Genomic DNA, 26646 nt, shown 5'->3' with positions numbered 1-26646 from the left:
CTATAGATACTAGCTGCCATAGTTAGGAAACTGCATCAGTTGTTTATGTCTTGAAGTAACAAACATAACAATAAGAATCACACTTCTAAGGTCTAGCTTGATGTCTGGAGCTTGGCTTTATAAGCGGATCAATCAAGGATAGGCTCAATTCTATCCGATATCAATTTTGAGTGAGTGAGTGAGGTTAGTTTTAAGCCGCACTCAGCAATATTCCAGCTATATGGGAGCGGTTTGTAAATAATCGAGTCTGGACCAGACAATCCAGTGATCAACAGCATGCGCATCGATCTGCGCAATTGGGAACCGATGACATGTGTCAACCAAGTCAGCAAGCCTGACCACCCGATCCCGTTAGTCGTCTCTTACGACAAGCATGGGTAACTGAAGATCAATATTCTAAAGCGAACCTTCACGGGTGATATCAATTTTGTCACTGATGCAGCAAATCTTGAAATATCATCAACATAGGGTAATAATGCGATACACGCATTGCGCTACAAAGATTCCAAAACACCATCTCTTCATACCCTACTGGCGTTAAACCCTTAGTCGCTCTCATAACCAACAACAGAGAAAAGGTTTTCTAAAAATATAATGTACGCGATATGACCACAAACACGTTCTTTCATTACATTTTTATACGTAAATGTTCCTTACAATATGGAAGCATGATAGTAAATCGCATTTGAAAACGTTCCTTCTTGGAGAGCTTTTATTATTCACACCTGAACATTTCCGTTTATTGAGCTCATAACGTACAAAGTAGAAAATCTGTATCTAGTGTCTAAGGATATTATAATTTCAGAATTAAAGGAATACTCACCACGTTATTTGAAGAAATATCCTCCGAGTACTGTTGTTGAATATGTCACGTCTGCTTCCTGGAGTCTCGAAGTAACGCGCACCAAAAACTCGTGCAACGGAAGTCAGCTCTGATTGGTTAAACTCGTATTCACGACACCACGTGACATTGCCATGAACACCTGCGTGAAATATACAACGCCTGAAACCCGACCTGACACTCGTTAACGTCAATATACTGCGGTGCCTTATAGGAACGGTAAGTGTAATGTTGGATATGGTTTTGACAGCTTACTGTAAGCGATTTTAATTTCAGGGACAGTTATTATTGGGTGACCCAGTCGCCCTTGGAAACGGTTGACGGTTCAGATGAGCCCCTTTTGGGTGTTGCCGATGTATATAATCCTGGGTTCGAATCCTGGAATTCTATTACAGTTTGGTGTCTTAGTGCCATATCCATGCTCGTAGCTGTAAGGAATTCCGGATAACTTTGAAATATTGACACTAAAATGTTAATTGTTTAACAGCTCGCCTTTTCCGTTCTTGCACTTTGAATAAGAAAGGTTAATTTTTACAACTTCAAATTAAAATCTAACTATGAAAGTTGAATTTGTCTTACACGCTTGTACTTATCTTCTGTACATCTATGAAAATGTGCTTGTGTAAAAGATTTTATATAAATGCTTCATACAAACTCGAAAAACATTTTGACACATTTTTACCTTAAACAACAAACCAAACCAATCCATAAAACAAGTGGTAACATCAAGTCTAAACGTCATCTTATCGCTTTCTGCCCACAGCAAGCCGACACGTTGTGTTATAGCTGAAATATTGTTAAAACGAACCAAAATCAGCTCTCTCTCTTATAAAGTGAATAACTATTCCTGTTCGGTACTATCGGTATCCCATTATTGCCAACAGAGTCGGCTACTGTTTGTACCGAATGGCAGTTTCTGTGATTTGACTAATTGTGTGGCGATGGAGGATATTGATCATACCAGGTCCTGTTATGAGATCGGAGGTATTTTGCAGCCTTTGTCTTACAACAAGCCTTGGTTTGATTTGTTTGTGTGACACCGCACTCAGCAATGTGACAGCAGCCTGTAATGGACCAGACAATCCAGTGATCAACAGCATGAGCATCGATCTACGCATTTAGGATGCGATGACATGTGTCAACCAAGTCAGCGAGCCTGACCACCCGATCCCGTTAGTCGCCTCTTACAATCACGGGTTGCTGAAGATCAATTCTTACCCGGTCCATATATACAACAAGAAGCAAATCACCTGACAGTTTGTGCAAGTCGGCGGTCTGTAGAAAATCGAGGGCGAACCAGAAATCCAGTGATTGACATCATGAGCATCGATGTACGCAGTTGTGATACGATGGCATGCATCAACAAGTCTGCAAGCCTGACCACCCGATTCCACCGCTATATATGCTTTTCGTGAACATCACTGTGCTGCTGATCTAACGTTTTATTTGGGAGTCAGACAACTGGTAGTCTAGACCACGGACTTTGTGTACCCCTCTGATAATTGTAAATTGGCAAGGCTCCCACGTTCTAAATGGCATTGTGTATTCATGCTATTGATCTGTGGTGCATATCTCATACCTTATGTGTATACTATGTGGTGCTATGTATCATGTGAAGTCGCAGGGGAGACTCAGCAGCTGAACGGGGCAATACGCTGTGAAGGGTCGTTCCTTTGGCCAGCCAGACCTCTGGGACTGGATGCGAATCCCCGTTCTCTGTTTCAATGTCTCTGTCAGCACCAATTGCTCCTGGCTTTCGTCAGTGAGTGAGTGAGTGAGTTAGTTTAGTTCCACGCCACAAGAAATGGGCTTCACACACTGTACCCACGTGAGGAATCTAACCTGGGTCTTCGACATAACAAGCGAACACTTTATCCACTAGGCTATTCCACCTGGGTTTCGTGAAATACCTGCATCACTTACAGCAACCTTCTCTTATTAAGCCAGAATACAGTTCAAGACCCGATTGGTCAAAATCATTCCTTGTCTTGAACAGGTTACCACAGGAATTCTGTTCCAAATTGACGATGACATATTTTCTGCTTTGGCTGTTTGCGACAGAACAGCCTACACTTAAGTCTGTCATTAACACTGAATGTCCAAATGCCAAGAATTTTGCTGCTGAGCCGACCTATTAAAGAAGAATCATTGATGGGGGTAAGGCTCATCTGAAATTGAGACACAACTGGTACTGCCTGACTACATATACCAAGTGAGTGTGGTCTTACACTAGTGTTAGCACTATTCTAGCTGTATCACTCTTTGTACTCAAGGGAACCTGTTACTTTGATGTGATGAGCCAATGCTTGAATCTGCCTGACAACCAATCTACTTAATCACCTCCTATAACAAGCAGTAAGACACCAGGGCCTAGATTTTCGAAGCCCTTTTAGCGCTAAGAAAGTCGTAAGTTAATGTTAATGTATGGCACTTACGACTATCTTATCGCTAAGAGAGCTTCGAAAATCTAGGCCCCGGGTCCCAAGGCACAAAGTGATCTTAGCGCTAAGATGTCATAACTCCCATACTGTAGCATAGGCTCACGGACATCCTAGCTCTAAGACTACTTTGCAGAATGGAACCAAGGGATTTGGTGATCACTTCCATCTCAGGAGTGTGAAGCCCATTTCTGGTGTTCCCCATAATGATATTGCTAAAAGCAGCATAAAACCCAACTCGCTCACTCCAACTGAGGTGTAGTAATCCATGTAAACAAGAGTTCAACTCAGCACAAGCTTAGTACACCATAGTCTCCTTTGAAACAGCATTGAACAAACACATTGATGTCGTTATAATTATTTTTTTAATCATTTAAAAAAATGCATCCCCAATCTTAATATTGGGCTAGTTACATGAGTTTAGTCTTTATCCCATTTAACCCATAGTCCTTTCACAGAGAACTTGAGACAAAATAATTTACAATTTATATCATACTTTGATCGATGATAAACAAAAACAAAGGAGGGATACAACAAAATCAACACAAGGAAGTCTGTACAGTTACCATGGTTACGTGAAAACACCAGGGGGTGTGGCAGATAACATAAGTTGACTTATTTTGAACTTCTGCCCAAGAACTTAACTGAGAAAGGACAACTAACTGTCATGGACTTTGACTATTAGAAGTCGATGGTTTATTTTCTCTATGGATGAATTTGGGCTATTAAAAGAAATCAAACATGAGTCTTATATCACTTATCAATTTAGAATTTAGGAGTGTCATTTTCAAATATCTTATCTATAGCAAAGAAATTATCCTATATATTCCACAAGTAAACATTACTTTACAAGTCTGACATTGAAACATGAAATCTTCAAATGTTTAGTAATCAACTGGAAGAAGACAGCAAGTTCAAAATGAGTGAACCAAGGTTTAAGACCATCATTAAAAAAGGAGCAGGAAAAAACAAACAAACCATTTTACAAGCATGAAAATTGAAAAATTTATCCTTTCATCAGAATCACAAGGTAGAGAAGTCATTAATTATAAATACCTCTGATAGATCACCTGTGATTACAAAGTATCTACATGTGCATGATTGGGAAAGATATATAAGAGTATTTCCATCAAATTTCATTGCGCAGTGCAGCAAATCGGTACAAACACGAACATGTCATAGACCTGTCGGCCAGCCTACTTAGTCGATGCTATCTCTGTGCCTTCCGGGGGCCGCTGAACTGCAGACTCAGCATATCAGTATTATAAGACAGTCCACAGACTTAAAGAAATTCATGACAATTCTGTATTTTTACAAGACAAATTCTTTAGAAGCATTCAACTGAACATTGCATAAATCGTTCCAAAATAATCTGGGTGAAATCTGGATGGAAATAGCTTATTTTTTAACATTTGGGGAAAAAATATAATGCAATACAAGTCCCCTTAACTGGCAATGCTAAAACAAAACGGAAATCTCGACACTGGCTAAGAGATACAAAACTGAACATGGATCGTACTTAGCATACAAAATTAGATTGATTACAAAAGTATTAGCGATGAAACATAATATTGATGAGGCGAGGTCGACCCCAAGGGAGCAGGTCCGAGGGTGATGCGGCAATGTCCATGACGACAGCATGGGCAGCAGGAACGGCAATGAGTACAGCGACGACGAGGACAGAGTCACTCACGCATTCTTGAGCTCACCACCTATCTTGTAGCCAGATATTATGATCTTGTTCCAGTCGATCTTGGTCCTGGTCACGGGCAGCTGACGACGTAACGCCTTAAAGGTTGTATCAGACATGGTCTGGTAATTCTCAGACAATGCTCTCTGTGGAAACAAACAGTCAGTAGGTTTGAACATCAACTGTGTCAAAAACATTTGAGTCATCTTGCCCGAACTTTACTCTGTCAGTAGGTTTAAGCTTTGACCGAGACAACCATGCTTTTTTGACCGAATATTTATTTAATGAACTCAAGCTCTGACTAGAGGCTATAGTAGAGTGAATTATTGTGCTTTGTTTATTGTCTAACATTGCACTCAGCAGTATTGGGTAATACAATAAATGAATCTGGACCAGTAAACAAGCGATTTATTCTGTGAGCAGCAACAGATGCCTCTGGGTATGATGAAATACAACCATCAAGCCTGATCAACCAATCCTGCTGCAGAGCTACTCTAACTGAGAATCCCGAAAGGGATCATCAATGCGATTCCCTTAAAACTCACCTGGTACTCGTTTTCAGCATCAGAAACTAGGCTTACAAAATTCTTGGCTGTTTGCTCTGCATTCTGTAGGGATAAGAACAATAAACATGATGAATCTTGGATAAATGGAGACAATAAAACGCAATCAAGAAGTTTGAAATCAGTTGAAAGAAATTTAACTGTCAATCAAGTCACAAAAGAACAACTTTACTGAAGACACTGACTTTAGAGAATTGAGTCAACTTACTGATATATTTAACTTTTCACTACATTCTTTGGAGCTGACTAACTGCACATTTCCATCTTCGTAATAATGAACCTGAAAACATGAAGAGAGCCATTAGTTCATCATGTCCATACTGCGATGAAATGTTCATGAACATCACCACATCTGATCACGTAACCCTTGAATTCATTTACCAGAACCTGTTGAAAATGATAGACAGCTAGTCTAGTCATTCAAAGTTAAGTAAAATTCCAAGTGCTACTAAATGTAATTGGGCTGTATTTCCAGGTCTGGAATGTATATTTTTATACTTAACATTAACATTCACACTTATGTAGGTATCACTGTAGTAAGACTACATATGTATATTGAATTCAGTCCTTTACTGTGTAATATTTCAACTCAGTGTACAAGGGAGATAACTATTGATAATCCAATGATGACTATACATTTCTAACTGCCTTCTCTAGGCCCCATTTCACAAAGGGACCTCAACTGCTGTCATTTTTCCCACATAAAATGCTTTGAGGACAAGGTGAAATAGGGTAATTTACAAAAAAATTCTGAATAAGAATCAAAATCCACTTGCCACTGTTATTTGAAAAATGACATTATATGCTAACAGAAAAATATCATTGATTGACAGAGATATTTATGAAGAATAAAAAGGGATATAAGTATGACATACACAACTCTGCCAATCATCATGATCTAATTTGTCTCAATAAACATTGTGTTTATTGTTGTTTGCTCTCAGCAATATTCCATGTGATGGAGGTCTGTAAATAATCAAGTGTGGAACATCAATCCAGTGATTGACCTCATGAACAAAAATCTGTGCAACTGGGATAACAACAACATGTCCAGCAAGACAGTGACGTGGACCACCCGATCCAGCAAGTCAGTGAGGTGGACCACCCAATCCAGCAAGTCAGTGAGGTGGACCACCCAATCCAGCAAGTCAGTGAGGTGGACCACCCAATCCAGCAAGTCAGTGAGGTGGACCACCCAATCCAGTAAGTCAGTGAGGTGGACCACCCAAGTCAGTGAGGTGGACCACCCGATCCAGCAAGTCAGTGAGGTGGACCACCCAATCCAGTAAGTCAGTGAGGTGGACCACCCAATCCAGTAAGTCAGTGAGGTGGACCACCCAATCCAGTAAGTCAGTGAGGTGGACCACCCAATCCAGCAAGTCAGTGAGGTGGACCACCCAATCCAGCAAGTCAGTGAGGTGGAAGTCAGTGAGGTGGACCACCCAATCCAGCAAGTCAGTGAGGTGGACCACCCAATCCAGTATGTGAGTGAGGTGGACCACCCAATCCAGCAAGTCAGTGAGGTGGACCACCCAATTCAGCAAGTCAGTGAGGTGGACCACCCAATCCAGCAAGTCAGTGAGGTGGACCACCCAATCCAGCAAGTCAGTGAGGTGGACCACCCAATCCAGCAAGTCAGTGAGGTGGACCACCCAATCCAGCAAGTCAGTGAGGTGGACCACCCAATCCAGCAAGTCAGTGAGGTGGACCACCCAATCCAGCAAGTCAGTGAGGTGGACCACCCAATCCAGTAAGTCAGTGAGGTGGACCACCCAATCCAGTAAGTCAGTGAGGTGGACCACCCAATCCAGCAAGTCAGTGAGGTGGACCACCCAATCCAGTAAGTCAGTGAGGTGGACCACCCAATCCAGTAAGTCAGTGAGGTGGACCACCCAATCCAGTAAGTCAGTGAGGTGGACCACCCAGTCCAGTAAGTCAGTGAGGTGTACCACCTAATCCAGCAAGTCAGTGAGGTGGACCACCCAATCCAGCATGTCAGTGAGGTGGACCACCCAATCCAGCAAGTCAGCTCTTACTCAGAAACTGGGTAAACTCTTATGGCAAACAGTGCGAGTTTAGTTTTACGCAGCTTTTTAGCAATATTCCGGCAAACGGTCTTCACACATTGTACCTATGTTTAGAATCGAACCCTGGAGTTCAGCGTGATGAGGAACGCTTTAACCACTAGGCTATCCCACCATCCCATTGGCATACAGGTTGCTGAAGACCAATTCTAGCCTGTATGTTCACAGGGTGTGTATGTTAGAGACTTAGCTGTTGCTTACCTGCACTTTAAGTATCCCCGAGAGCTGTGCACTGCCACCTGAAGAGGGGAATGTGACACTCCACTGTGACCGCCACCGGCCATTCCTGAAACACACAAACATCTGCTCAAACACCCTGGACAAAATCCAGTAATGGAATTAGTCAAGCGTCAGGATTTATACATGTCTTTTAATTTAATTCTCTTCACACGACTATCACATCCCTCCAGGTACCCATTTACTGCTGGGTGGACAGAGGAATATTTCAAGCATCATTACCTGGAGAGAGCATGTTGCAAAACCTTAGAGTAGTACTTAGATATAATATGAATATTCAAAACTCTTTCTTTTCAAACTGCATCCGAGCATCTCCTCTTTACCTCTGTATTTAATAACACATCAGCTCGACTTGACTATTTAAAATATTATTTTGATGGATTTAATGCAAAAACCTTGAGAAAGTCTTCGTGTAAATGTTCTAGAGAAGATGGCCCTGTGATCAGACCCAACATAAGAATCCTGAACGCTTAGGAAGCCATCAATACCGCCAAAACTATCAATCAATCAGTGAACTGAACCTTAAAAACTTCATTTTGATAAATGACTTCGTTATTCGTACAATATCACTGCACAGACAATCTAGTGGTCAAATGAACAATGTCCTCCACCATCTCTGTAGCATGAAACCTAGCTGAACCTGACTGACCACCCAATTCAGTCTAGTGACCTCCTGTGACCACCAACAGTGCTGGGGATCAGTTGTAACACACGTTCTACAAGGTGTTGAAGCCTATTGCACCAACAGATGGTAAAACTACAGTTACATAACCTACACCATTCACATACCGATAGAGATATTCTGTGAGTCTATGTTGGCACTGTTGGGACCTACTGCATGTAGTCACACAGACCTCGTTCAAAATTGTTGGTTTCTTGTTCAATCCCATGCTTAGTAATACTCCAGCAATATGCTGGCAGTCTGTTAATGATCATGTCTGGATGAGAGAATCCAGTGAATGACATTATGAGCTTTAACTTAATAAGGAAACATTGCATCCACCTAGTCAGACAACCTGACCGCTGGATTCTGGTAGTTGCCTCTTACTACAAGCATAGTTTTCTGAACATAACTATAACCCAGTTCTTCACAGGGGTCTAAAATGTTGATAGAATTTTATACATTAAGTAAAATTCGAAATTAATGTCAGCATAAATCATTTATTATTATAATCTAATTATATAGTGCCGTGTTCCAGCGAGGCGCTTTGTTTTTCCCTCGATCATAGGATGTTGATCTCAACGGCACTTTGTATTATCAATCTCAACTCCCTGGGGGATCATACAACTCTTGCCGCACAAAATTAATATCGCTTTCCCATCCTTATGAGGTATCCATTCACAGCTGTGTGGACTGGGACACATAGTCACAGTACTTTGTTTAAGTTTACTGCACGTTGCCAGGGGCGGATACAACTTTTTGAGAAAGGGGTGGGAGGTGCACACTATTGAGAAAGGGGGGATGCACACAAATTTGAGGACAAAAGGGGGTGCACCCCCCCTCTGGATCCGCCTGTGTGTTGCTGTACCCGCAACTAGGTGTTTGCACATATTCATGTGGCCACCATCCGGTCATTTACCAACGAATTCGTGGGTTCTTTTAAGTGCACAGGGTTGTGTACTGTACACTAGGGGTTGTGACAACACTGAAAGAGTCAGTGTTGACTCCAAGGTTTTTTACACCCGCTCACTGGTGGGCTCGATCCCGGCACCTCAAGCTCGCTGGATCACGAGTCTGGCTCCTCAGACAACTCGCCCACCACGCCTCTTACTGCATGAAACATCTCTTACAAATGAAACACATGCTGACAAATGTTGAGTCGTGTGTAGGTGTACGTACCACCAGTTTCTGGGCTGGAAGTGATGGCTCTCTATACAGGCAGTGATGGTGATGTCACCTCCAGAGCTGCTGCTGTAGACGCTGGACACACCATACTTATAGTGGTTCTCTACGTACGACGTGATTGCCGCCTCGATGGCTGCCGCCAGCTCTCAGCTTTCTGATCCACATTAGCTGGCTGGAAGTCAGAGCCCTCCTTCCTTAGATGGTCATATCTGTAGACAGAGGAATACAGTATCATAAAACTGATGTTTGGTGGCAGAGCAACAATTCTGACCTGGAATCTTTATGGAGTCCATCAATATGTACACAATCAAATCTTGGCCTGTTACTGTAAATCAAGAAATTTTTGCGTCACAATATTTTTGCGGCAGACATTTTTGCGTTATGATATTTTGGCGATTTGCCCAATTCTTAAAATATATTGCAACTGAACGTTCTACCTAAAGTAAATCCAATCACATATTAAAGGTTGCCGCTAATCTTAAACTGAGCTCAGTAGAGTACTTTCGTGTGTATGCAATCATTGATGTTTTCCTAAAAACAACACATGATGCATTGGCCAGATAAACTAAAACAGTTCAAAGGGATCATATTAATTGGATGATGTCGGCCTATCAAACGGTCTCAAAAGACAAAGAATGTGTGTTGTGTGGTTGGTGCCTGTCTGGACTACCAGACGTATTGATTGAGTAACTTTTGTTCAAGTATCCCTTGCTTGCCATGTGACATGAGTAAAAATTTCGTAAAAATGACGTAACCAGTGATTAACATTATGAGCAATGTCTATGTCTCTTGGAATCAATGGCGCACACACATAAACCATGATCATGATTCTGACCGTCTGATTCCTTAAGTCACATCCAATGAGTTGTATATGTTCGAAAGGGACTTATTCTAACATGGATTGTTATCAAGGTTATTGGAAAGTTGGGGGGACATTACGAATATGCTTCACACATTCCACAGATGTCTTCCACCTAGGGTCCTTGTGGTTGTACATATTAATCAAAAGCATCCAGACAAACATTATCATTATTTCGATTCGATATTTGAGTACCTATCTAAATTATTTCCACACAGCCTGAACATAATTTTGACTCAACTCGAGCAGTTTCAAGCGCTGAAACAAGGCGAAATGTAACTGGTTAACGCCTGGCCGATTATCCAATGGGAATTGCTGTTAGTAGACATCGCCAAGCTGACAATGGATTTCACGCTAAACAAGCCGACTCTGAGAGTTCAATGAATCTGATGACTTTACTCGTATGAAGAATTGAATCGAAAATGATCAACTTGGGGTCCAATATCGAAAATCAAATTGAATCGAGGTCTGGTTGAATCGTTGCAGCCCTAATAGATACCTATTCTTCTTTAATCTCTGCAGGGAAATATGTAGATAGGGCTGTGAAATACAACTAGTGATACTTCTGTATGAAGTATTGACGACAATGGGCAGGGAGCCATATTTGGACATTCGTCAAAGATTTCCATATAAGTTTTTCAGAAAGCTTCAAATATTTATCATACCATCCTCGATAATCTCAAGGGTATAGGTTACGATCAATCTCTACTATACCCTGGATGCATCCGCGGCTTTGCCCTATGATTTTATTACCTCCCTTGGCAGGCTCCGCATTCTCACAGTAGCCAATCAGCTAAGCCGCCATTACAACCAAGCTTGCCAGTGTCAACAAAGATAGCGGTCGCAGTCGCGAAGGGTTGTTCACAGTGCCACTCAGGTTTTTGGGAAATAATACAGACAAATTGACAGATCTTAAACTTTAAAAAATATATGAAAGAACTCCTTCTACCTCTTTCAGAGTATCTCTACATCAATTGTGTTGCCAAGTTTAAACGGTTAAATAATTTAAGAAGCGAAAGTGAGTTGTAATTGGTACGCTCAACTTCCCAGCGTAGACACCTGATTGGATAAAAAGTCAGCCAAGGGAGGTAATAAAATCATCGGGCCAACCCGATGATGCATCCAGGGTATAGTGGAGATTGATCGTAACTTATACCCTGGAGATTATCGAGGATGATATCATACAAGCATATTCAGTATCAGTTCAGTTTTTCAACAAATTCCTGTATTCATATTGATCCCAGAAGTACACAATGGATTACCTGAAAGACTGCTTTGTTCTGGGATCAAGGAAGCGGTTTTCACCTTGGTCGCTGAGCTCTGTGATCAGGGCCTGTAAACAAACAATGAGCATGTAGTGTTATAATTCAGAATACAGAAAAATAGTGAACTCATAAGAGCTGAGAATTGTTTGAAACCTGACAATACAAGTCATGTTTGACATGAATACACAATCCTTTTTAGAAAGTGGTCAAAATGTTATATTTGGCATTACAATTTCTCAGTGAAGTACCGATTCTCGTAAGGTGAGGTGAAATGGGGGTTATATCATCGCACTTAAGAATATTTCGCTCATATGAAGACGTGCATGTGTGTGTATGAATATGTGCAGCTGCTTGTACTAGCCCAGACATAAGCTGGTTTTATAGTGCTAGCTCACTGAGATACCATGCCGCAGTGAAGCATGAATACCCCACTCAGACACATTATACTGACTCTGAGCCGACCAGTCCTTGTTATACCCATTAATGCCGAGCACCAGCCAGGGACCAATAAGTACCATATTTTAACGTCTTTTGGTATGATGTGGCCGCGGGGAGCAAACCCGCAGCCTTCCTTCGCCGGGCGGACGCTCTAACCACCTCACCATGGAGGCGGTTAAGGATTCTAGTACTTAGATTGAGTCCCATCCGGGATTTGAGTGAGTGAGTGAGTTTGGTTTTATGCCACTTTTATCAATATTCCAGCAAAAACATCGTAATGACCGATGACACGTGTCAACCAAGCCAGCGAGCCTGACCACCCAATCCCGTTAGTCGCCTCATACGACAAGCATGGGTTACTGGAGGTACATTCTAACCCGGACCTTCAGGGTTTCTCTGACAAGTGTAAATGGGCACGCATCCGAACAATGCCTGAGTGGGTTATAACTTCTACAGACTAAAGACTGACAGTCAGTCTAGAGGCAGGACTCACCTGAAACGCTGATCCTTCCACTTTACATGGTGTGAACTGGTCCTTGTTGTATTGGGCAAAAGCACTGAGGACAAAACATACCAAGGGATCAACACAGGCAATTTGCTGACATTGCTGGTATCATGTCTGTACTCAGGGATAAACCTAGGAATTATTTTTGGTGGGCCAATGCCCCACCTGCTTAAATTTCGGTGGGCCCCAAAGCTTGATAGGAGGGTCCAAGTGCCCCACCAGGTTAATTTTATGTGGGCAGCTTTTAGATTTGGGTGTTTGAAGTTTTCAGCTAAATGTATTTACTTAATTTGTATGTTAATAAACTGTTTTAATAAGCTCATAATTTTTTTCTGAGACATGATAATTCATGATCATGAACGAAAACCGAAACCAAAATTTACCAAATGAAAGACACGCTTTCATTGGCTGAACTTATTACAACAACCAATCAGGGATATTGCTGCATGTGGATTAAAACTGGTTCACTTAATAGTCTTTTGCGAGATTGCGGCGAATGATAACAATATTTATTGCATTATATTTATTTAGGCCGCACTTGTATTTTTTGGATGCGGTTTTCAAATACTTTGTGTCCACAGGATGCAACCCAAATTTCTGTCTGCGGCAATTCATATTTTGATGCGGAAATGTTGCAGAAACGCATCCTAGGTTTATCCCTGTGTACTATGTCACCAACATCAGACATTTCAGGAAACTAGGTTCTGTTCCTCTATTCACAACCAGTGTGACAGCACAAAGTATGGACCTAAAACACCCAGAACCTGGTCAAATTCAAGTTCTGATAACATTGGTTCCCTTATATTACAGGCTATTGCTGCCCAAACAGCTTGTCACACTGGAAATACAACTACTCCATTTAAGGGATAAGATTAAGTTTACACTTCAATCTCACCATGTCAACTTACAAAATGTTTTCAGCTTTGCAAAAGCTGTGCTTGCAATGACATTGATGAATAAACATGAATGAAAAATAGTACTGCAATAGAACTTGATTCCTAACCTACATAGCTAGAAACATGATGGTGTATAGAGAGTGCTTATCTTACTAGCTGGATGTTTACCATATGTAATGGGCGTCCTCGTGTCCATGAGGCTTGGTCCTATAGTATGTGAATCTTGAGACCCTCTAAAACTTTAACTCTTATGTTACGGTTACGACAAGGACCTCTTGCATAGTGATTTTGTATGATTTGAATTTTAAACTCTTATTCCATCAATATCATAACGGGGTACACCAGAACAGGGCTTCACATATAGTTCCTGTGTTGGGATGGAACCCAGGTGAATACTTGAAGCATTTGGCTTCACCAGCCAATCCTTAATTTTGAAAACTTTACACTATTAACTTTCACCATCTTTAAAGGGAAAACAGTATTTTTTTCAGACTGGCAAGTGCTGTGTCAGATACTACACTCCATGCACTCTGGGAAATAAAACACTTAGCTTAAAGAATGTCAAGGTCATTTGATAACATACCCGGAAGCTTTGTCTTTCAGCAGGTTGTCCTCATTCACAAGAATACGCACATCTAAACACAAAATATATCACCAGATTAACACTTTGTGAGTCAATTTAAACACAGCATTTATAAAATCAGCTTAATCAATAGCATCTCTTATGGAAGGAAGGGTGGAGGTGATGCGGATCTCAGATATTAGATAAAAATAGTTTTACTCAGGATATATTGGTGCTGATCAATCCATGATCATGGTGTCCTGCTACTATCAACTGATGCAACCCTAATATATATATTGCATCATGAGGGATGCACAGTTATGTTCTTTGTACCAATCTTTTAATATTAAATATAATCATATTATGCGATAATTAAATTAAAAATGAAATCCTGAAATACAGAATCCTAAAGCCATTCGTAACTTTTTAGAACCCTACATTTCTTGTAAGACTGACTGACTTAGCAATATTCCAGCAATATCAAGAACACCAGAAATGGGCTTAATTTCTTGTAAGAATGGAAAGCACCCTTGAAATTAACAATGCAGGATCCCCTGAATCTCTAAGTTAGTAGGTCAAGATAAGTCCCTGTTCATTTCTACAGCCTGTAAGAAGGAAATCAATTGAGCATTTATAACTTAGGTGAAGACTGATGTGGGGTATCAGCGAAAAGTGTCACCTTATAAGTGCAACAACATATATTATTCCCAGTACATTTTCCAGAATATTTCAAAATATCAACATGACAACAAGCAGACAAATTACAGCCTACTGACACGAATATCATTGGGTGGTTGGAACAAACCCATAATCATCATCACCACCACCACCACCACCACCATCATCACCACCATCATCATCATCATCATCATCATCATCATCATCATCATCATCATCATCATCATCACACTGTAACCAGTGAGTAACTGTTATGCTTGAACTGTCCTTACCATTGAAGACTTCATTGAACTCCCCGGGAGGAGCATGCAAGATGAAGTTGGAAGCAACGCGGACCTGAAACAAACAAACAACATGAATCATGGAAGAAGTGATAGTCATTGATTTAACAGCTAAAGGAGGAACAAATTAAAAATTGAAATAAAAATTAGTTTATTTGGCCTATTCAGGGATTTATCTGAACCTGCCGAGAGACCCATATTAGGCCCTAGGTCTCAGTTCTCGGTATCACTACAGTGAGTGAGTATGGTTTTATGCCGCTTTTAGCAATATTCAAGCAACAACACGGTGGGGACACCAGAAAAGGTCTTCACACACTGTACCCATGTAGGGAATCGAACCTGGGTCTTCAAGGTGATGAGTGCACGTTTTAACCACTAGGCTACCCCACTGCCCTGTATCACTACAGATCTGAGTACATCCTATTGTGGGTCGGGTCAGAACAACATACTTCATACTAATTGGCATGATCAGAGTGTTACTTATCAGACTAGGATCGTAACACTCCTGAAGTGTTTTCTAATCATACAGCCTCAAGGTGAGGTGAGGTGAGGTGAAATTGTGTTTAACGTCGTACTTGAGAATATTTTGCTCACATGACGCAGGCATGCGTGTGTATGTGTATGTGCGGCTGCTTGTACTAGCCCAGACTTAAGCTGGTTTTATAGTGCTAGCCCACTGAGATACCCCACTCAGACACATTATATGGACTCCGGGCCGACCAGTCCTTGTTGTACCCATTAATGCCGAGCGCCAGGCAGGGACCAACAAGTACCATATTTGAATGTCTTTTAGTATGACGCGGTCGGGGATTGAACCCGCGACCTTCCGCTCTCTGGGCGGACGCTCTAACCACTACACCACGGAGGCGGTGACAGCCTCAAGGTGTTAACAAAGGCTATACTGAACAAAAGTTACAAGATATATGACTGATTCTGTTATAACAGCTATCTATCTTCTGCTTTAAAGGGGTATACATTTGAAACAGAAAAGACTTGCCCCTAGTACTGCTAAACAATCTCAGCTACCGATTTCCTTTAGTTAATAGTGTTGGGAATTGGTTAAAATCTCATAATTGATGATTGTTTCATTACAGCCGATCAATCATCGAAAAAAATTGGTTAGCATCATTTTTCAGATTTTTCTATTCAGGTGATAACTGATATATCATGAAGATATATTACTTTTCAGTTAGTCAAGTGAGTTTTCTAACAATTAAACACATTTTCAGGCCCTGACAACTTCAAAGATATGTTCCGTCGTCAAGTGTTTCAAACATTAAACCAGTAGTTCCAAAATCATTTGTGTTTGATTTTGAGAAAATGTGATCGATTGCTTGGTCGTTTGGTCACTGCGACCAATCTTCGATAATTTCAATTAATCGGAACACCACTATTAGTTAATATGGTTAACTTACAAATTTTGAATTAAGGACTTGACAAAATATTTATTTATTATATATATAAAGCCTTGAATGGAATTCACATTGAAACTAGTGGGGTAAATATTTAGAAAGTTTTTTCATATTGTTGACTTCTTGTGAATCATTTCACTGGAATGTAAGAATTTAGTTCTGACAAAAACTGTCATGTGCTGTCATAAGGTGTTTGTGTAGAGGTAGTGAGCACAAAGAATAAACTTAAATTAGATTGCATCACAAGAAACATGAGACATTTATGTCTTACCTGAAACAGTATTCTAAGCAGGACAATTTTTGAACATAGTGCTTAATTAGAGAGCCATGGCACAGTAAACATGGTAAATATTGAAAAAACACGGATGAAATATTAACTTATACAGATAAAACTCGCCATGATTCATTTCATTGAAAATCCAATAAATCTCATCTAACATTTTATCTGTGATACTCTCCATCTCACAGCTTAACATGGGCATGACCATATGAATGACATTGCATATGACAGGAAATCCTGTTTGGGATGATAACATTGTTTCTGGATTGGTTCATAGGTCCAGGACAAATGAAGCTAAACTGTTGTTGCATTCTTGATAGTGTTCAGGAAATCCGTCTTCTCAAGTCCACAGGGGTTACATGATGGTTACTGATTAACAATAAATTGAAATGACATACTTATTGTAATGTTTTAAGTCTGGTTCATGAAAAGATATGGGCACACTTATTTTCACAAAAGCCAGTTAATTTATAGTTTGGTGCCCTATGGTACCCTATGAAAAAGTTACATTTCTATCCCTGGTTGACAATGTCAGTCTGGAAAACCCAACACATTGGAGTGAGTGAGTGAACTTAGTTTTACGTTGCTTTAAGCAATATTCCAGCAATATCACGGCTGGGGACACCAGAAATGGGCTGCACACATTATACCCATGTGGGGAATCAAACCCCTTAGAACAGGGGTGGAAATAACCCATTGCCCGACGTCGGAGTCCAGTGTTTTTTTCTGTCGGGCAAGCAAATTTCTATTTCACACTGTACCGGTGTCCAGTTGACTTTTCAATGTTAATTATGTTGTTTATTTTAAAAAATCAACAAGAAAATGGCCGGTATAGTGGAAAAATTATCAGGGCAAGAGATTTTACTGTTCCGGAGTACACTAGCAATTTTAAAGTTATTTCCACCCCTGTAGAACAAGTGGCACCTTATAAGTCAATAAGGTTTCACTATATGCATTACAAATAATGAATTTAAACAAAATCATAATGAAAAAAGCATCCCTATCTGACACAAAGACAGCATGCAGTTTTCTTCTTTCCATAAATCATTAGCAGGTGTTTATGCATTAGTAATGATACAAGTGTTTGGTAAGAGCATCCTGTGAAAATGGGGACACATGTCACAAACACATGCAGGGGCAAGGAAAATAAATAAATAAATAAAAAATTTCTAGTCATTTCTACCATGAGCTTCCATACACGTGCCCTGAAAATGACATCACACTTTATACGAAGAAACAAAACCTAAAACCCTGGCATTCAGCCAAGTTTTAAAACAATGTCATTAAGTCACCTTCACCCTGCCAACAACACAGACCTGGGTAAATATGAAATCATGAAGATATTTACTACATGCTAACTTGAACAACCATTCTTAGCTAGAAACGAGGGAGAACATTCCTCATGCTTTAAAATACTTCATCTACAATTTTCAGCATGATCGATTGTGTTGACAAATTCCAACTCACGATACCTTGGTTAATTGATGTACAAAATATTCCTGACACAACGCACTGATATTAATCAATGAGGCCACAACAATCATGATACAGGTATAAAGATGAATCTTACTTTCTCTAGTTTCTCAGCCTTACTCATACTCAGGTAGTAGTCCTTGTCGAGATCTAGCAAGACCGGCTATGGAAAAGTAAATATTCTACTTCCTGCTAAAACTTATCAAAACTGAATCTATCTGAAGCTATATCATGATTTAGGGCCCGGCTTCGCTGATAGCCTGCCCCGACCGTGAAAGCGTTTCTATTGACATTTAGCTACTACTTCCTGGTAGAATCCTAGATCAACGTGACCATGTATATCCAATAATCTGCCATAGAGGAAGTAGTTAGGGAGACCCAGTTCATCAAGAAACACTGGTTTAGTCATTCTCAACGGATACATTAACATGCCCTCAGGTAAAATAGATATGTCTGTGTCGGATTTCATTTTACCAATGGCTATCATGGTCTGTTGCATTTACGTTAGTGGTTGTTAATGATCGTGTTTAACAATTTCCTATTACACTGTGCCATGTTTGGTGGCTGCCAGGGCTCCAGATAAGGGCCGTATCGGCGTATGTACGGATAAAAAATATGCACGATACGGTAGGAAATAATTTAGAAAGCGTAGCAGATACGCACCACAGCAATGGTGTACGGTCTTAGAATCATTTACAGACGTATTTATCTGAAAAAGTATTGTTTTATTGTTTATTGACCTGTTTACACAAGAGCAGCAATGTTGTGGTGCATATATGAAACGAAACACAAGATTATTGATACTCAATTAAATTCCATTCAGTACTCTAAATTTACATGTTTTCCAGTACTCCTATATTTGGAAAATGAAGAGTACGCACTCCTGAAGTTGAAAAATTATCTGGAGCCCTGCGCTGCGTTTAACTAAACTGATGCTCTTGTTATATCTCAGACTATTATAAACTGATATTACTAATCCAGAGTAATATAAACTGATATTACTAATCCAGAGTAATACAAACTGATAAAGTTGAACATGTTTAATGATAACAGCATGTGACGATGTGTCCTAAACATGTCGAAAGCTCATGTATATATTTTGTCTATTTCAATAATCAAATGTGGAACAGGAAAAATAGCAGTTTCACTAGGTGGAAAATCTACCTTGGATATACTGACTCAAAATGTTGGAAGCATCAAAACACATTGACATGTGTATAGTTATGAGTAAACTATGTAGATCTCCATAATTAATCTCATGCTAACTTCCAGTCAAATTGAATTTTCAGCTTTCTCATTGTCCTTCTTAACCTACATAATCTTCATGAATGTAGATTTTACTGTTTCTGTGGCAGCTGGGGGAGCCAAGTGGTTAACACGTTAGCTCGTCACGCCAAAGGATCAGGTTCGTTTCCCCACATGATTACAATGTGTGAAGCCTATTTCTGGTGTCCCCCGCAGTGATATTGCTACAAGTGGCATAAAACCCAACTCACTCACTCACTTTTGTGGCAGTAAATAAATAATTTTGCATCACTATTAATAATAATAATTTACCAAATCAAAGATATCGCGGAATAAACTGGTAACCCTGTTTTATGGGATGAAACTGAGGCAAAGCAACAAGCTCTGGGGCATTTTATGTATTTATGTACCCTGGAAACTCTACAGCATGCATAGGCTTCATCAGGGTAACTTAGAAATCAAAGAACAAAGGCATAGTGCAGGGTTCCACTGTGATGTATGAAAGAAGGTCTAGGGGACCCCAATTAGTAATATTAAGGATCATTATAGCCAATATAAGGGTCCTAGAAAGTAATGGTCGGTTGGTTTCTTGTTTAACGCAGCACTCAGCAATATTCCAGTTATATGGTGGCGGTCTGTAAATAATAGAGTCTGGACCAGACAATCCTGTGATGAACAGCATGAGCATCGTTCTCCGAAGCTGGGATACTATGACATGTGTCAACCTAGTCAGTGAGTCTGACCACCCAATCCTGTTAGTCTCCTCTTCTACGACAAGGATGGGTTACTGAAGACCAATTCTAGCCCAGATCTTCAAGGGTGGAAAGGAATGAAATGGTGTATTGTCCTGTATGCTTTGATAATTAGATTACTTTAACTGTGTATTGTCCTGTATGCTTTGATAATTAGATTACTTTAACTGTGTAGTGTACTGTATGCTTTGATAATTAGATTACTTTAGCCGTGTAGTGTACTGTATGCTTTGATAATTAGATTACTTTAGCAGTGTAGTGTACTGTATGCTTTGATAATTAGATTACTTTAGCCGTGTAGTGTACTGTATGCTTTGATAATTAGATTACTTTAGCCGTGTAGTGTACTGTATGCTTTGATAATTAGATTACTTTAGCCGTGTAGTGTACTGTATGCTTTGATAATTAGATTACTTTAGCCGTGTAGTGTACTGTATGCTTTGATAATTAGATTACTTTAACCGTGTAGTGTACTGTATGCTTTGATAATTAGATTACTTTAGAGCCTGGAATGAAGCAATGATCATGTGGTGATGTGTGATGGATGAAATAACACAGCCACCCTCCCTGTCCCCCATTTCTTCATATCCTCCTCCCTGAAATTACTGCTCTTGATGTGTTGTAGTTGCAACATCCTTGTGTCAACAGTTTCATGTTTGTCTAACAACAGATGACAAAGGACTATTGTTATCAAAGCAAAGGAAGTTGAGGACTCTAGAAATCCTTTGTATCCCATACACAAAGAATAACCACATATTGTACATACTAAGTGGCACTTAAAGGTCACATGCAACCAAAAAATCAAACATAATTAAAACACAATTATCACTTCTTCATGACATATAATATGCATTGCTGATTATGAAAAAACAAATAAACAAAATTATAAGCGTATAATCGCAAATGAAAAGTGCAATATTTTGTACTTGGGTTTACCTCCCTCGAAACGAAGCAGCCGGGATACCGAACCCAGTCAGAGCGGGTGGGTGTGCACTCAAGTGTAACGGCGTGTTCATTAGCAGATGCCGCCTTTACGGCTCATTGTGTGTGTGTATACTAGTATATAGACATGTTGGGTTTTGTAAATACATGCTCATTTTTTGTGTATAACATTTTGCAATCAACAGACATCATAACATGTCATGTGTTCAAGTATCACACCTGCCTGTCTGTGTAATTACATAATGTGACAGAGACCGAACTCGGGCCATAAATCAATGCGTTTTGTTTATGGTGTATAGCCTGATTGGTGTTAAGTTCAAATTGCATGTGGTCAGTGATGCGCAGTTGTGTATTGAATATTGTCATTAGCAGACAGGCAGGCAGACACACAGGTGTCAATAAAACAAGACATTGAGTTTTGTCTGTGACAGCGACATATCTATATTACAGTTAGAAATGGTGTCAACGCTAAATAATGACATTGCTTTTAAGTATCGGAACTGAGAAAGTGACTGCGGTAAAAAGAGCGTGTGGTGAAATAGACAAATGAAATTATATAAACAGTTTATTTACTGTCATTACATATAAAAGCTCGGCCTGTGAGATATCAACAAAACATTATGAAAATGGCTCACACCAAAGCCTTCACCGATGTATTCACCAGACAGCCCGGCTTCCAAGTTCGTGCGAACTTATTTCACTCTTGCGTGCTATGAAGCGCAGCCCAGCTGTTGAAACCATATTCCCCAGAAAAGTCTGGGGAAAATTAGTCAAAGCGTTTGAACTCCGATTTCGCGGTTTTTCATCGGCGTTTTAACAATTTTGTTTCATATGCATCTGAAGTTCCTTTTCAAGAATGTTGTGTGCCAGATTATAGTCCTTACACTGCGTTGCGGTGCATGGTGTGGCGTGGCGCGGCGTGGCGCGGCGTGGCGCAAGGTGTGGTGTCCCTTTAAAAGAATGTTGAGTGCCAGATGATAGCACTTACACAAAGGTGTGATGTGTTGTGTTGTGTTGTGTGTTGTACCACTCGGTCACTCTGAGATGACCAGTACTTGTTTTAGGCAGGGTAAGAACAAGTACCTTTTCTCATAGTGTTTTGGCATCATGTGGATGGGGGGAACAAACAACCAACCTTTTGCTCCCTAAGTAGACACTCTATCCATTCGACCATGCAGGAGTGAGTGAGTGCGTTTAGTTTTACGACGCACTTAGCAATATTCCAGCTATATGTCGACCATGCTAGTCTGTACAACTTGACGTGACAGACCTGCTCTAAACTTTACAGTAAACTATGGTTATAATGAACAAAAGGGACCACAAAGTTTAATTTGTTATAACTGAAGGTTTTTATACTTATTTAGATTGTCAGGCATCTTAGATCAAGTCATGTGGCCTTATCATATGACTATGAACATGAAGAATAACAAACTTGTGCTGTCTATCATGTCTAACAATATAAACAGTTTCATGGAGGCTGAACACTTTTAGTTTGTGAGGTGTGTCTGCTCATGCAACTAACCAATACTGAATTACCTCTCTCTTGTTGTCACATTGTAGACACAATGCATCCTGATGTCAACATGACAACAGATGAAAATCTTTATTAACAGAGTGAGAAATATATTGACAGCCAACTTCACTATCTCCATAAAAGCTCACATGGAATCAGGTGGTCAGGCTCGCTGACCTGGTTGCCACATGTCACCCATTCCCAATTGCGCAGATCGATGCTCATGCTGTTGATCACTGGATTGTCTGGTCCAGACTCGATTATTTATAGACCGCCGCCATATACATGGAATATTGCTGAGTGTGCCATAAAACTAAACTGACTGACTGACTGACTCACATTAATCCATGTCTGAAAAATTTTGATACATGGTTGCTTTTTAACTGACATTTTCATTAATAAATTTAACTTCTTTTCCACTCTGTAAAATGAAATAGTCCACCATTACAAGTGAGGTATCAATGTCACCAGACTGAGTACACAGTGTGTGATCTACATATCTGATTTATGAGCATGAAAATAGACTTGTTTGTAAACATGTTTCACTTCCGGTAATTGATTCACACAAAAGAACTAAACCTATTTCAAATAAATAATACAGGAAGTTTCTACCAATAACACTGGTGTCGTGAAATGTTGGAGGAAAATGTAACCAGCACTGGGTTCATCCTGACAATATAAGTTACCTGCCCTAGCAATATTTTACCTCACTGGTGCAGCCTGGGTTTAGCAAAATCGGTCCCTATTAACGTAATGGCAAGTCATGCAAATCTTATGATCAGTAACATAAGCAGAAACATACTGAATCTTGGATACCAGCAGAAATAGTTTCAAAACTTTTTGTGTCAATTCAATAAAAATGGAATATTACTGTATTATTAATTGTTTCTCAAATAAATTCTTTATTTCTGTGAATGATCTCATATAATATGCATACGATTTTGTTTGTTTGTTGTTTAAAGCAGCACTTAGCAATATTCCACCTATATGGCAGCAGTCAGTAAATAATTGAGTCTGGAGTAGACTATTCACTGATCTACATCATGAGCATTTATCTATTATCTATTCAATAGGGATACACTGCTTTTGTAATAATAATGAATAATCGATTCTAGTGACAACAAATCAGAGGTACAGATAAGCTGCGTATCTGTGTAAATTAAGCAAATATTTATGCTAAAACTCAATTCCTATTAAGTCTATTGCGTACAAGTTAGTGTTGGGAATTTGTTAAAATCTCATAATTGATGATTGGTTCATTACAACCGATCAATCATCAAAAATAATTGTCACTGTCATTTATGAAATTTGTTCATGAAAAAAAAAAAACAATAAGGAAAAAAACATAGTTCTTTGGGGTTTTTTGGCAAAATTTCACATCTTTAAAGGATGACTAGTATGTTAGGAACATACATTTCTTGGAGTCTTTAAGATAAATTCAATCATGACTTGGAACGAGCTTGTAGTCAGTGTTCACGAATGGTGTTTCAAAGTAACAGGACATTGGGTCCTGTAAGTTTCAGATGTCTGTCTGACCCATTAAAAATTCACAGGACCCATGGAATAAATTTAAACACACATTTCAAATCTAACATTTCTTATAATTGGCATTGAAATTATAAACAAACATAAGATGTATAAACAGCAACCAAGTGTGACATGTCACATCTAACAACTTCAGTCAAAGTCATTGTGAAATATACAGTCAGACACTGGGGCTGGCAGGTTGTACACTTCTGTCTGACTGTTTGCGAATCTGCCAGATTAGTCAGAGGGTCAGACGCTATTCGTGAACACTGCTTGTAGTGCTTATGAAATGTAACAGACAAAACCCACCTTGTGAAAAATATTGTTAATGAAAACAAGTGTTCCAGAATTGTTTGTGTTTGATTATGAGAAAACATGGTCGATTGATTGGTCGTTTAGTCACTGCGACCAATCTTCGATCATTTCAATTAATCGGACCACCACTAGTACAAGTACGCTTGAATTTTGTAAATACTCAATAAATGTGATCTCACATGCGTACACACAAACATGTCAACTCTTAGCTTGCGTACTGGTGGATAGATAAAATAACTGAGGTATATTGAGAGGTTTTATACCAGGACATGAACTTGGCAACTTGCAGAGTCTTTCTTATCGTTTCTCATATTACAGATCAAATTTAAATAACAAACACTAGCATTTAAACTTTATTATAATTTTAAAGTTAATGGAAAATGACAAATACCCAAATGAGTTTGAGCGAGGCGAGTACAATTTATTTGGTTACTCAAAGGAAAATTAGGATACCCAATTGAGATGAGCACAAGCGAGTACATAACTCAATGACCCAAAAAGTTCTCTGTAGCTCTGACAAATAATGAATGGAATTCATAATGGGATACGGTATACGGAAGATCAATCATAACAAACAGTAATAAAGATTACCATATTTGTGGATAACAACTTTGTGCATAGCGAAGTGTTTTAATGCAGATTCTTACATCATTATCAAGTAGAAGTGATGTTATCCATCAAGTTGCATGCTTCATTATTCGTTTACCAACTTCTAGAATGATGATCAAAGAAATATTCTGGGTGTTCTTACACTTAAAGATGTATCGCTTTACCAGTATATTGGTATATGGAAATTGTCTGTAAGCATAAGCATGTATATGCATAGTGGTACACATATTTACAACTGATTATCGGAAAATGCCAGTATATTGTGTGTTTTCTCAAATTCATCCTGATTTTCTTCTTCTTGAAAACATTTACATTAATAACAACAAACTGAAATTATGAAATGAGCACCTGTTTCCTGAGATTGAAACTATCTGCAACCAGTTTCCTGTATATAATGTGGTCTCTAACGCATCTGTTCTGACATCTGCTATATCAATTTGTCAAAGATTTCCAAGGAAAGTTTTTACTACTCAGGTTCATGGCCAATTATGCATGTTTGGTATGTCTATTTCCCTTGCATTTCCGATGTAATTTGTAAACATGGTAAACTTATTGGTTTCTATGTAAACAGATGATGGATGGCAGAAATAATTGTAACTTTTGATACAACTCTATCAATTACCATTGTGATACTAACATTTAAGATGTTTTGATTTCAAAATGCGTTCGAATAGACAGGAAAGAGATGAAAGGACAGCATAGAAAACATTGTGATGTTTTGAAAAAATAATCAAACAAACTAAAAAGCATCTAGTGACATGTCTGCTACTAACTTTATAGCTATGTCTAGTAATGTAGTAAAAGAATACTGGAGGTGTTCCTAGTATTATCTCTTAACATGCTGCATAGAGCGTAGGCGATAGTAGGGTGACTGTGTACTTCCGATTGACACTTCAGCCACTTTGGCTTGATGATGTCATTGACACCGAATACAACATTACGCGTTGACTTATGTATCTTCTCATATATATGCATAGCATCTTCGTTTTGGGGGCCTTCATTCTAAATTTTGGAATTTAACAGACGGTATCTTGCTTAGAGGTCCTAGCCCTGTGTCCGGAAAACAATATTTAATGAACACGCCCATGATAAAGTAAGCCGGTCGAGGCGGAAGTGCAGACCAGTGGGGTCGACCCCCTGTCATATGCGGGTCTCTAAACCTTTGAACAGTGCCATGGATTACAAAACCCTTTACTTATATTCATTTATGTCGTTTCGATGAATTTAATCACGCAATTAAACGTAAATCAAATTAAATAATTAGTTCTTACACGTTCTTGGTCAGAGATCGGCTCATCATAGTCGTCCGCCATTTTGGATAAAAATCGTACACACCCTGCCGCGATATTTCGAGAAAATATAAATAACTAAAACAAAATTACCAAAATATCACAC

At 39.4% G+C, this 26646-nt stretch overlaps 1 protein-coding gene across 1 annotated transcript; it reads right to left on the bottom strand.

The window, feature by feature from the left end:
• Window positions 1–3625: 3625 nt before the first annotated feature.
• Window positions 3626–26606, bottom strand: LOC124282082 (F-actin-capping protein subunit alpha-like). The gene is given in 11 exon segments (XM_046718053.1): window positions 3626–5115; window positions 5515–5577; window positions 5741–5812; window positions 7818–7902; window positions 9694–9832; window positions 9835–9908; window positions 11821–11891; window positions 12755–12818; window positions 14246–14297; window positions 15175–15238; window positions 26523–26606. Coding segments are annotated over 11 exon segments (873 nt in total). The 5' UTR covers window positions 26565–26606; the 3' UTR covers window positions 3626–4968.
• Window positions 26607–26646: the final 40 nt, after the last annotated feature.

This window comes from Haliotis rubra, unplaced genomic scaffold (assembly GCF_003918875.1).
Source record: "Haliotis rubra isolate DU_JTF1 unplaced genomic scaffold, ASM391887v1 Scf292, whole genome shotgun sequence".
Classification (NCBI taxonomy): Eukaryota; Metazoa; Mollusca; class Gastropoda; order Lepetellida; family Haliotidae; genus Haliotis; species Haliotis rubra.
Note: the sequence above shows the minus strand (reverse complement) of the source record. Positions and strands in the feature narration are given on the sequence as shown.